The sequence below is a fragment of the Mustela nigripes genome, chromosome 3 (genome assembly GCF_022355385.1).
Source record: "Mustela nigripes isolate SB6536 chromosome 3, MUSNIG.SB6536, whole genome shotgun sequence".
Classification (NCBI taxonomy): domain Eukaryota; kingdom Metazoa; phylum Chordata; class Mammalia; order Carnivora; family Mustelidae; genus Mustela; species Mustela nigripes.
Window position 1 is genome coordinate 33,490,839 of NC_081559.1, and position 13,169 is coordinate 33,504,007.

Below are 13,169 nucleotides of genomic sequence, written 5' to 3' on the forward strand. Positions count from 1 at the left end.
CTTCTTAGGCAAAAGTTTCATTCAAATACTATCTTTGATATCTTTAATTCTTTATTTTCAATTCAGTATCTACAGGGACAGCAGCCCATTTATATTATAACCACATTTATTTAGGAATTAGTAACATATCAAACCTTGGAATATTAGGGGAAGAATAAGAACAGGTTAGTCCTTTTTTCATTATTTTCTGGGCAAGCCAAGGCCATCTCAGTTTGGGTGGTGCCATCAGAATTTACAAATAGTGGAAAAAGAATAAGGTGTGTGTGTGTGTGTGTGTGTGTGTGTGTGTGTGTGTGTGACTAGACGACCAGACTCTTGAAACAGTTTCCTGGAGATAAATATGCCCATGTCCTAAATTTTAGGACAGAGACAAAGATCAAGAGAAGAATACTTGAGTCAGAATTTTGTATTACATTAATGAATGTAATTTATTTTCTTCCCTGGTCCATTTCATTGGAACTAGATAGATTTAGTCAGAACACATAAATTATTTTTGTCCAAATAGTATAGTAATGTCAGGCAATATAATAGCATACTTAAGGTTAGGGTTTCTTCCTTATAACTAATCATGCTCCATGCCTATTGAAAAAATGAGATCTGTGTATAATTAATTTTTCGTTTAATGCTAGAGAGCTGCTGAAATTTTATTTCTTTTAACTTAAGGAACTTGACTATTTTGTTACTCTTTAAATTAATCAAAGATCTCAATACACAGGCTGAGGTGGCCATTTAGATAGATATCTGCTCCTCATAGAGCATTAGAGTCAAATAATACAGAAAATGGGCCCGAATGATATTTTTAGACTGCTTCAACCTTTCTGCTCATTTTTCTCTGTTAAGTAGTCAGGGAAGGGGAAAAAGATCCCCTCTCAAATAACACTGGGGAATGTTAATGAATGAAATGTTAAGAATGAAAATACTTAACTCAAAGAGTATTTTTGTTTAATTATTATTTAAAGCTTTTGTGTGCATGGTGTGTTGAAACCAACTTGATGTATTTACAACATAGCAGGGGGTTGAACTGAGCTTGAGTAGTGTGTGTGTGTGTGTGTGTGTGTGTGTAATTAACCAGTCCCTACAAATGTATCAATTGATGTGAGTTGTATAACTCATTTTTGCTTTTAGCCACAGCTCTGTCTTGGAAAGAGCTCACTGACATTGGACACATTGTAAAGAGAAGGAAGAGCACAGCACCGTGGAAAAATACTGCTCACAGAGCCATACACACTGGCCTTGCTCAATAAATATGCTAACTGGCAAGAGAACAGAGAACTGACTCATTTACACAGATGGCTTCAGAATGACTGGGATGTTGTGCTTCATTCCAGCTGCTGCAGTTGGACAATGATCAGTTTAAGGTGAGGGTCTCAAAACCATGACACATGGGGTATTACTGAAGAAAATGCACAGTTTAGCCTGAAGGAAAAGCAGCTTAGGTATCCCCGAGAGCCTCATTCCTAAGCAGCATGAATAGCTGTGACCCATCAAAAGAATAGGGCATATTTTTTTGTGGTTAATGTAAGATAAAATAAAAGTAATTGTCAGGCAGTTTAAACATATTTTTAAAAAATGAATTATTTAATCAGTTGAGCCATAAAATGATGGAAGGCGCCCCTGGGGGATGCACCTGAGTTTTTGTCACTTGGAAGGATTCAGCGGTTGGACAACATATGTTGGGGATGCTGTGGCAGCGTATGCCTTCTGTAAATATATAGATATAAGAGGGAAATTGTTCTTTTAGTTTTGTTCGGTCTTAAAGAAAATCCAGGATTGTGCACTGGTCTACTCAGAATATTGTGTATGAGGAATTAAAAGAAATCAGAATCCTGGCATGTATTTGGGCACATATGATTATAGGCATATTATGCATGGAAAGAGTTCCCTTTTTCAATAAGACACATTGGTAAAGGTCAACTTTAACCCGAATCAAAGAGCGTAAAATACCCATTGTAGCCATCTGAATATGTTCTCTTTATCTCCTCCAAGAATAACTTTTTTTAAAAACCATAAAATGGCATTACAGCTGGTGCCCAAAATAAGAAAACACACCAAATTCATTTCAGAAAAACTGTTGACAGTGAAACTGTTGACAGTGAAGAGCATCTGTGCATGCAGTGGTGGGAGGGGTGGGTTGGATCTGGGTAAAAATGTGGTCCTCAGCTAAATTTTAAGGGCCAAAATGTTTTAGGGTACACTCACAACTCTATTGTTAGGCAAACTGCAATTTAGAATATTAGCAGGAAGAAACCGGGCCAGACAACCAGCAGTACCGATAGAGGATTGAAATATGTCAGCAGGCTAGTTTATATCAAAACGGCTCGAGGGACCACAAACCCTCCTCTGATTCAGTCACCATTCATTTGAAGCAATTTCCACAGTGTGAAGAGTAGATTAAAATCTTGTTTGGCTGAATCTTGTACTTATTGTTGCGATTAGCTGTTCCAAGTGGTTTAACATGAAATCTTCGGGACTGCGCTGCTAACCATTTGTTCTCAGATGGCAGAGAGGTTTATGAACATGCAAGCTGTATGTTTATACCCACAAATTGGTGGTGTCTCCTGTTTCCCAACCTACAACCAAACCACTCATCAGGCATTAATGTAACATGAGCTTGTGGTATTGTTGGCTTTCCTGTTTTGCACATAATTACTCCAATAGCCAGTAATATTGTTAGTCTCCCTAAAAACTTCACCTGTCATTCTTCCAGCATAGTTTACTAGGCAACTGCACAGGACAATTGTTACTTCTTCTCCTTACTGCTCTATGGTAAGTGATCATTCTTTCCCTTCTTTTCCCCACATTATTCTTCACGGCCCCAAATTTACCAGGAAGAGGGATTTGTTGCAGAAAATATGGTCTCTACAGGTGAGTTAATAATAATCATATAAGAATAGTTCCTTCTAACCATGGCTGTCTTTTATTGGGTACATATCTGTGCTCATTAATTCCTACAACAGTAAATTAGATATTAAAACAGAGGTAAGGACAGACTATGGTTACTTGCCTAACTTTTCTTGGCAACTAAGTGGAATTGAGATGTCAAAACCAGCTCTGGCTCTCAAACACCTGCTTCTAAAACCTCACAAAAGTTCTGGATCCTTTAAGAAAACATATGTTCACCCTTGTAATTTGGCTATATTTCACTCTTGCCAGGGGAAACCTTGCCTCTACATGCCACAATGGGTTTTCTTTTGGGAACCAAGAATACTTATCAATATGAATAAGTAGAGAAATAAAAACAATGAAATGCAACACAGAGGATTCAGTATATTCAAATACTATCTGTTCCATGCATTAGATGATGACCTTAGCTGTTCTGCAGGGAGAGACACACAAGAGAAACAGAGAGTTATGTGTGATCTACTTTATGTCAAATGCTTTTGTATCTGAGACAACACCCACTGCCCATGAGGTGGGTGTTGTCAGCTTCATTCTGTGGAAGGGGTCCCTGAGGCCTGGAGAGGAAACTTGCCTGAAGTTACCACTCATTAAGTGATGGCCTGATTTGGACCACATCTGTCCAACTCCTGGGCCTGGTCTCTTTCTCCCTTATGACAGAGATGCTGAGGGCAAACTCATTCCTGGAGACGGTGTAAGTCTGTCTGCTGACGTTTCTGCCTTTCCCTTCCCATCCACCTGTCCCCAGCGTGAAGGAAAAACCTCAAAAGGATAACAAATACTGGTGGATTCACTCTAATTATACTCATCCCTGGGTACTGGGAGAACTAAAAAAATGGCAAAAGTAGCAAATTCTGTCTTCTTTCTGGATTTTAAAGTTACCACCACTGGGGGACAATGTCACCAATACTCAAATGGAAACTTTTAAGGCTGTCTTACTTTGTAGCACTAATTAACTTTTTAATGTTCTTTTGGTTTATATGTTGCTAACTTCTCTTATGCCTGTGACGGGCTTTTCCTCTTTTTAAATCTCATGTTATTAAAATTCAATTAAATTAGCATAAGTGTATCATTGGTTTCAGAGGTAGAGTTCAGTAATTCTTCAGTTGCATGTAACACCTCATGTTCCCTCCTTATTGTTCACCACCCAGTTGTCCCATCCTCGACCTCCCTCCCTTCCAGCAATCCTCAGCTTGCCTCCTCTAGTCAAGAGTCCGTTATGGTTTGTCTCCCTCTCTGATTTTGTCTTGTTTTATTTTTTCGCTCCCTTCCCTTATGATCCTCTTTTGGTATTATGCTAAGTGAAATAAATCGATCAGAGAAAGACAATCATATGATCTCACTGATATGAGGAATTTGAGAAACAAGACAGGGGATCATCCAAAAGGGAGGGAAAATGAAACAAGATGAAACCAGACAGGGAGATTAAACCAAAAGAGACTCCTAATCTCAGAAACAAACTGAGGGTTGCTGGAGGGTAGAGGGGTTGGAGGGATGGGGTGGCTGGGTGTTGGAAACTGGGGAGGGTATGTGCTATACTGAGTGTTGTGAATTGTATGAGACTGATGAGTCACAGATCTGTACCCCCAAAACCAATTATACATCATATGTTAATTAAAAAAAAAAAGAAATTCCTACAGACATAAGGAGGCCAAGAGATTGAGGAGGACAATAGGAATTGATCTTTAACCAAATCCATAAGCAATTCTTGTTCTTTATGCAGAGGTTATCTGTCCAGGAGGAAGATTCTACCCACAGTGTCCACATAACTCAGCATTTCTATCAGAGCATGAACCGGTACTGATAAATTTAGTGAAATCAAAGAGAGTTTTGATGACCAAATTGATGGTTTCATTTGGACATCCAGATATAGCCCTGTGCCCTGCACATAGATGAAAATATGCAGCTGCATAAGAAATCCATGCTTCCATCTGAATTTTATACACACCAAACTCTCAGGATTGATATAATGTCAAGTGTTTATTGAACCAAATATGCATAATAAACAAGTAATGACTTCAATCCTACCAAGAAGGCATAGCGTATCTGGTCACGCACACACTTGCACTCATGTCGCAGCTTTAATATATTTTAAACTGTCTTGCTAAATTGTCTTGTAAAACACATGTTTCTGGGGAGCACTGTTTATGAAGATGACCACAGTAATATTCTTCTAGGTGTTGGTATATTAAAAATACCGGGGGGCGCCTGGGTGCCTCAGTCAGTTAAGCCTCCACCTCGCGATTTCGGCTCAAGTCGTGATCTCAGGGTCATAAGATCGAGTTCCGTGTTGAGCCCTGCACTGAGCAAGGAGTCTACCTCTCTCTCTCTCTCTCAGCTCTTCCCCCTCCCTGTGGACATGCAAGTCTCTCTCTCTATCAAATAAATAAATAAATCTTACAACAACAACAACAACAACAAGGTAACAGAGAGGTGTTCAAACTGAAGTTTTCAATGGAGACTACAAATGCACAACTCTTCTGTTGATTGTAGCTGTCAACCTACCTCACTGCCCAAGCAAAAGGCATGCGGTATTTTCCCAATTTGCTGAAGAACTGCCTGTTGGATTTTAGTATCTTTTGTGCATACTGAGGGAAAAAGAAACAAAAATATGTTTAGAACACCTCTTTACAAACTGTCCAAGTAAAATACTAATACATACTTATCTTATCTTACATTGAAACTCTAAAATTCTGCTTCACTGGCCTGAAGACTCTGTCTTGTAAAGAACCAAACACTGTCCTCTGTGTTGGACCTACTGAATTGTGTTCTGGAATTTTCACTCCAGAAATTTCAAATACAGGTTGTACCCCTGTCTTGGAATGCCAACTTTTTTTCCTTTTTTTCAGACTTGAAAGACCTTAAAACATTGAATGGAAAGTGTTTTCAAATTTGCACTCACAGTCTGTGTTATGCAGAGGGTCACACAGTATATATACTGGGCTTTGTGGACCACATGGTCTATGTCACAGCTTCTCAGCTCTGCTTCTCTAGTGGGAAGGTGACCACAGACAATCCATAAGTGGATCAGTGTGACTGTGTAATTAAAACTTTATTTATAGAAACAGGTGGCAGGGGGATCTGGCTGGCGTGTCATAGTTTGCCAAGCCCCAAATCTCATAATTATGCTAAACACTACCTTAAAAGCTTACACATGCTCAAATTTAATGTTCAGGCATTCTTTCCCCAATGTATTTCCTTTGTGTGAAAAATGACATTTAACATTTATCTTCTATTAAATAGTAACATTTGATTATTAAAGAGAATATAGTTATTAAAAAAAAAAAAAAAGGAAGAGGCGCCTGGGTGGTTCAGTCAGTTAAGCCTTTGACGCCTGATTTTGGCTTAGGTCATGATCTCAGGATAGTGAGATTGAGGCCCACGTCAGGCTCCACACTCAGCAGGGTCTGCTGGAGTTTCTCTCTCCTTCTCCCTCTCCCCCTGCCTCATGCGCCCAGTCTCTCTAAAAAAATAAAATAAAATAAGTTAAAAAAAAAAAAGAAAAAAGGAAGAAAAAATGTCTTGTAGTCCCACCATTCAAAGAACTTTTACTATTTCCTCTTTCTTCATTTAGGTATATTAGAATAATTTGAATAAAATTATTATTAGACACAAGATGGGATTGGGAGGGAGACAAACCATAAGTGACTCTTAATCTCACAAAACAAACTGAGGGTTGCTGGGGGGAGGGGGTTTGGGAGAAGAGGGTGGGATTATGGACATTGGGGAGGGTATGTGCTTTGGTGAGTGCTGTGAAGTGTGTAAACCTGGTGATTCACAGACCTGTACTCCTGGGTATAAAAATATATGTTTATAAAAAATAAAAAATTAAAAAAATTATTATTAGAAATATTAATACTAAATTCTAATATTCTAATATTAAATTAATATTAGAATAAAATTATCTATCTTTTTTCACTTATTTCATCATCAGTTAACTATGTATCCACTTGTTTTCAAATCAGATTAATCCTAACTTTTCATTATTGCTAACACTTTGATCCTTGGAGTTAAAGCTTCATTCACATTTAAGTTTATTTCTACTAATAGATTATCAGAAGTCAGTCAAAAACATAAACCAAGAATAAAAACTTTCAAATTTTCCTAATGGACATTCATTTTACTAAGAAGTGTCTATTTCAAGACTTACATTTTACCAAGTTTGATAATTCTTCAAGGCAAGGTGATTTTATATCTTGAAAGGAATTGAAATTATTTATGGAAAAGTTAATGCATTACCTTGTTGGAGTCCGGATTCTTAATATAAGGTTCAGCGCCACTTGCAATGTTCCCCATCAGTACTTTTTCGATTTTGGCCACGAAAACAATTTCAGAATGTGGATTGCTTACAGAAAATATAGCCTATGTACGAGGAAAACAGCTAGTAAGAATCTAAGGAAGCATACTGAAGACATTAACAAAATTCCCATTTTTTTTTTTAAGGGACAGCTTTAAGGGAATTTTTATTTCAGAAACTGATGTAATCTTTTGGTGAGAACAATGAAACAAGCATTTTTGGTGCCATCACAAGTAAACATAAGTGCAACCTGTTTTGGAAATTTCAGCCATTCCTCTGGAAAGCCTTTGATGTGAGGTTCTTCTGATTGTCTAGGAGTGACAGTGTCAATGTTTCCATTTTCCAAAGCCACGGAAGACCCTGAGAGCATCTGCCTGACAGCAGTGTGATTTAGATCCACATGAAAATCGGCAGAAATCTTCCTGTTGTCTCTGAGGTCATAAAGTGCCACACTCACAAAAAAAGGCTCAATCTGCAGGAAAAACAAAGAGCCAGTGGTTTTGATATAAAATCATTATAACTGCAGTTGTCCCATCAGTATCTTATTTAAGAAAGCAGTAGGCAAACTACATAATATTTTTCATATCATAATATATATCAAGTGGTAAGTGATCAGCAGTTTTAAAGAAATATTCTAAGACTACTCCTATGTCCTGATACTCATCAAACCTAATCTACCATGGGTCACTCCCACTAGAATCAACAACTCTGATGGCTACCAATGGTGGTTATCTAGTTCCATCTAGTTCTCCCTTTATTCATTGGCATTCTACTGTAGTGATGAGCTTTCCCTTCTTATTTATTTATTTATACAAGTATAGACTTATGGACTACTACTATTTTATTCAACAGATTTAAATCTCTTACTATCATTATTTATAATAGTGCTCAAATTGTCCCAGCATTGGCTAGAGGTAGCTCCTGTGTCTTTTTGGTGGATCCCCATAATTCTGGGGGACACTTCTTTATTCAACAAGATGTTCTATGCTCATCTTATACTTCCATTGCTCCAGTCATTTCTCCATAGAGCTCTGCTTCCTTTTTGTGAGGGTGACATTTAGAAACCAAGATCTCAGGGCTCATTAGCTCATTTTTACTGGGATGCAGAGACACATCTACAAACACATGCATACACATGCACGTGTCCCTACAAGTAACATTCACATCTACAATGATTGCTTTATCTCTACTTGTACATGAATCTTTATTAAAAACTCATCAGTTCATGTTGAAACTTATATTTCCAATTCAAATCCAAAGACTTCTTTTGAGCCTTTCCCCTATTCATATTTCATGTAACTCCTTCCTTTAATAGTGAAAGATTTGGCTCTTCTTATCATTGGCCTATTTCCTTATTTGTTCAATCAATTTACTTACTGGTTCAAAGTAATCAGTCTCCCAATCACAGCTGCCTCCTCTAATTGCCTGCTCTGTACCACTCTGCCAAATGTCCCAGATCCTGGCAAGACCATGTGCAAGGATTCTGTGCCTTCACATGGCTTTCTGCCCCTTATCATGTGGAGTTCTTGTATGCTCCAAGGCTCTGTGTGACTGCCCCTCCACCTCTCACTGCCATGCTAAGAAGAGAAGGGAAGATGCGAAATAAAGACAAAATGGGAAGAGAATGGAAGATGGAAAGCAGAGGGAAGTTTCTTGGTTGAGTTTTTCTTTTTTAAAGATTTTATTTATTTATTTGAGAGAATGAGAGAAAGTGCACATGGAAGCCGTGGAGGGGAGGAGCAGAGGGAGAGGGAGAAGCCAACTCACAGCTGATCAGGTAGCCAGCTGAGCATGTAGCTTCCCAGTTAGCATGGGGGGGGGGCTTAATCCCAGGACCTCCGGTAAAAATGTGATGAGAAGGGACATCTATGATTGGTTGAATGACATGTGCAAAGCCATAAATTCATGAAAGAACATAAAGAACACGAAAGGATGAATTTGTAGGAGATGCATTCGAGGAATATTAAGGAGATACAATCAAAGGATGCAGAAGTCCACTGGGTGTCCTGGTTGGCTGGAGAGAGGTGTTCACAGGGGCACACATGAATAAAAGAAAAGTCCTAGGTTTGAGTACATAACAAACTAAGTGGATGTCAATGTCATTCACTAATATATACGACAAACGTACAGAGGTGAGTGCTGGATGGTACGTACAGAGTCATCTACAGGTCATTCCAATCACAGTTGAGTTTTGAGCTCAGCCAAGGAAACTGGGCTTGACAGTTTTGTATGTGGGCTCTTGTCTAGCCATGAGATAAAGGGAAGAGAATCAGAATGACATCTTGGGAAATATCAGCATGCAAAGGATTGAGATGGAGAAGAGAAAGCAGTTTATTAAAGAGACTGGGGAGTAGAAGGGGAGATTTAAAGAGAGCAAACAGCAATTTTCATATAGGCAGAGTATCATAGAAATCAAAGAAAGATTCAAGAAAGAAGGGATTTTCAACTAGACAACCATCAAATGCAACAGAAATTAAGTGAAACAAGGACTGAAGTAAATATATGCACATGTAATTAAATACATATCATGCATATGTACATATACACACATATAATTATAAACATGCAAATAGATTTAATTGTGCATAATTAACTATGGGCTTCTAAAAATGGAATATACTTACGAAAAACATTTTTACTTTTGCTTATGCTACTTAATTTTGAATGGATGCCTACCAGCAGGTGTTCTGTGGACAAGCAGGTTACATACAAAAATCACATTATGTTCATCACTGTACAGACTCATGCTGCGGATTGTACTGAATGTTTAATAGGTATCTCATATGCTTCAAAACACAGTAAGATGGCTAGCTTATTACAGGGCTATTAGTGTAATTCCTTAGTATTAGCAGTACTTGCCAGGTCCCTTACTATTAGAAACAGAACTACACATATAAAATGAAATTCAATAAATTATTTAAAAATAAGCTAATTAAAAAGTAAAAGTTTTATATTTTACCATTTTAATTTAGGTGAGAAAAATTTTTGGTTTGTAATAGTGGTCATCTACCAAGAGTTGAAAATGCAAAAATTACATGAAAATAACTCAGGTAGGAGCTCCAAAACACATTGAAGGTCAAAGGAAAAAAAAAACCTATTATTTTTCATGAATTGGGGCATTTTGATTTTCATTTCTGCTTGGTGAATGGAAATAAATTACCCACTTTGATAATCCATAAGAAATTAAAGCTCATACGGAGATTCATTTATTTCTTCCAATCCATCTTTTCAACTTAAATGTCAAATCTTACTTTTTGAACCACTGGCTTTTCAATAAGGATTTGTTTAATCAGACACTTGAAAGCCTAACAAATTAAGTCATAGGCTTCTTATGTTTAGAATTCTGTATTTTCTTAAAAGAATGAAGGACATAAAATTTTAAAGTAACTCTGCTGTGAAGCAAGTTTATTTGTTCAGATTTTTGGAATCAATTGCTATTTGCAAAGAAATATTTTATACTAGAAACCATCAACTTGGATTTGGTTTTCAATGGACTGACTAAAAGATTACATGCTGTCAAATATTGTTTCCTCATCATGGAAAAGTTCTTTGAGGGAGTCTTTTCAGAAACTCATTCATTAATTACAGGAGCTGGTTCTTCGGCAACCTGGAGAAATATTTCGATTAACTTAAAAATACGCTCACAGAATTAAAAATGATGAGTTTAAAAACAGTTACATTAACAAAAGAATGTCACTGAATAATATACAGAAATGTTTAAAGACAATGCCATTACATAAAAAATTACTGTGGAGTTTAGGTGAGGCTATTTTGTTAGTTTTTTGTATTATTGTTTATAAGCACGATGAAATTATTTTTTTACCAAGCCATTTTCTAATTTTTTAAACATTTGTATCAACTTTAAAATAAATGAAAAACAATATGGGCATTCAAACCATCTCAAATCAACTTGTCCCTTTGGATTTAAAGACATAAAAGGTTATTCTGATGCGGGTTCTGAACTCGGGCATGTTCTTGTGCCTGGCAAGACTGGCCCAAATACAAACATTACACTTCTGTATATGAGTTCTAGTATAGGGAAAGGAATCCATATGGAAGGAGTCATTTGCCCATGCTGGAAAGAAACACGCATTATCTTCAAGTTTCACTTTCTAAACTGGATCTTTTAATCACACTTAAGATTGTGCCTTGTTAAAAGCAAACAAACAAACACCAAAAACCAAAAGCTGAAGAACATTTATTTTTATTTAACAAGATGGTTAAATGCCAGTAGGAATTGGGTTCTGTTTTCTTGATATTTCCAAGTAGTTTCAAGAAACAAGTTTCTAGTCTTTCTATTTTTTTTTTTAATTTTAATCCTGAATGAAAGTATGTTTTGATCCTCCTTCTAACCCTTTCATTCCATGGAAATTTCTCCACCATAGTCCTTGGCATCCTCCATGTGGTCACAACTGCGGGGCTCTTCTCTGGCTTGCTGTTACTCTCAGGTCCTTAGCCCATTCCACACGGGTGACACTTTCTCCCTTGGCATTAGGACCCACTCTTCTGGTTTATTTCTATTTCAATGGCCGTTTCTTCTTAGGCCTCTTTGGTCATTCCTCTATTCATCTGTTAAATATTTGTTTCTGGCCCTTTTTCTATGCACACAGAAATCCTCAAATATGTCCCTCCAGGTCACTGACTTCTAAGTTTATGTCTCATTCATGGCCACTCCCTTGCACTCTAAACTTGTTTTTGAATCTGCCCAATGTACATCTCTACTGGATATCCAGCCTCACATGCCCACAATGGAATTCTTGGCCAATATCCCCCAAATCTGTCCTCATCTAGTTTTGTCTTCTTAGTAAATGGCACCATCATGCATAGAAGTGTTCACAGCAAAAACCAGAGACTCATCCTTTCCCTTTATCCTTATATCCAATGGATTAGAGAAACCTGTTGATTCAGTTTATGCAACATCAGTCAAATCCGTCCATTTCTCTCCTTCTTTCTTGCAGTCCTAGTCTAAAGCATTCAGTGAACTATGGTGATAGCCTCCTATCTACTCTCCCTAGTCAACTCGTATTTCCTCCAATCCATTTTTTTTTTTTTTTCTGATGGGATCTTAAAAAAAAAAGCCAAACAAACAGAAATTGAACCACACCATTTGAAAGTATTTTAAATCACTCTAGCCTCCACTCAGGATAAATCCAAATTCTTCACTGCAGCCTGTACCTCACATTATTTTACTTGGTACTGTTCCTCCCATATTGTCCTGGTCTACTCTTCTCCTCAGTACATGCTTCGTGTTCCTAGAACTTGCTAAGACTTAGTGGTTTCAGGGTATTCCCACTTACTCTTTCTTCTACTTTGAATATTTTTCCTTGACCTGTACCCTTTATCCTTCTCACCCTTTATGTCTCTGTTCAACTATCACCTCCTGAGAGAGGCCTCCTATGACCACCCCACCCAGAAGAACTTGTCTCCCCATTCCCCTGTATTGCATCTGTCATACTGATTCATTTTAAGGAACTGTGAACAAGATGTGATTATTGGGTAAATTTACTTGTCCTTTTTTTTTTTTTTTAATATACTGTTTGTTATTTCCAAAAAGAATTGATCTTCAAGAGGGCAGAGGGTTTGTTATTTTGTTCCCTGCTGTTCCCCAGTCTCTTGAACAAGTCTGTCTCCCAGGAGGTATACTGATTAAGTATTGGCTGAGAAATAAATAAATGTGACCTCCAGAATGATCACATTTATCCAAAAACCTAGTGCACAATTACAGTTATAAAATAGGAGGAAGTTTCATTCTGGGGCAAGATTCTTACTGGTGACACCTTTCGATTTTATCTCATTTATCAACAAGATTCTCACAAGGAACACTCAAAATAGTATTCACAAATTTCAAGGCCTTTTCCCACATATTGAAATAACAATTAATACGCAATCACTGTTTTCTGTCCACCAAGTATTATCTAAGTTCTTTCCGTATGTTATTTCATTTAATTCTCACAATAATCATCCGAAATAGTTA

At 37.3% G+C, this 13,169-nt stretch overlaps 1 protein-coding gene across 8 annotated transcripts in view; it reads right to left on the bottom strand.

Moving 5' to 3' along the window:
* The window catches only part of DOCK10 (dedicator of cytokinesis 10), a 269,317-nt gene that overhangs the window by 80,111 nt on the left and 176,037 nt on the right, over positions 1-13,169 (bottom strand). For all 8 annotated transcript variants that reach the window (XM_059393595.1, XM_059393597.1, XM_059393600.1 and 5 more), the window contains exons 12-14: positions 7,446-7,667; positions 7,138-7,260; positions 5,404-5,486 (exon numbers count right to left, since the gene is read on the bottom strand). In XM_059393595.1, coding sequence (XP_059249578.1) covers positions 5,404-5,486; positions 7,138-7,260; positions 7,446-7,667 — 428 coding nt within the window. The remainder of the gene's footprint in view (positions 1-5,403; positions 5,487-7,137; positions 7,261-7,445; positions 7,668-13,169) is intronic.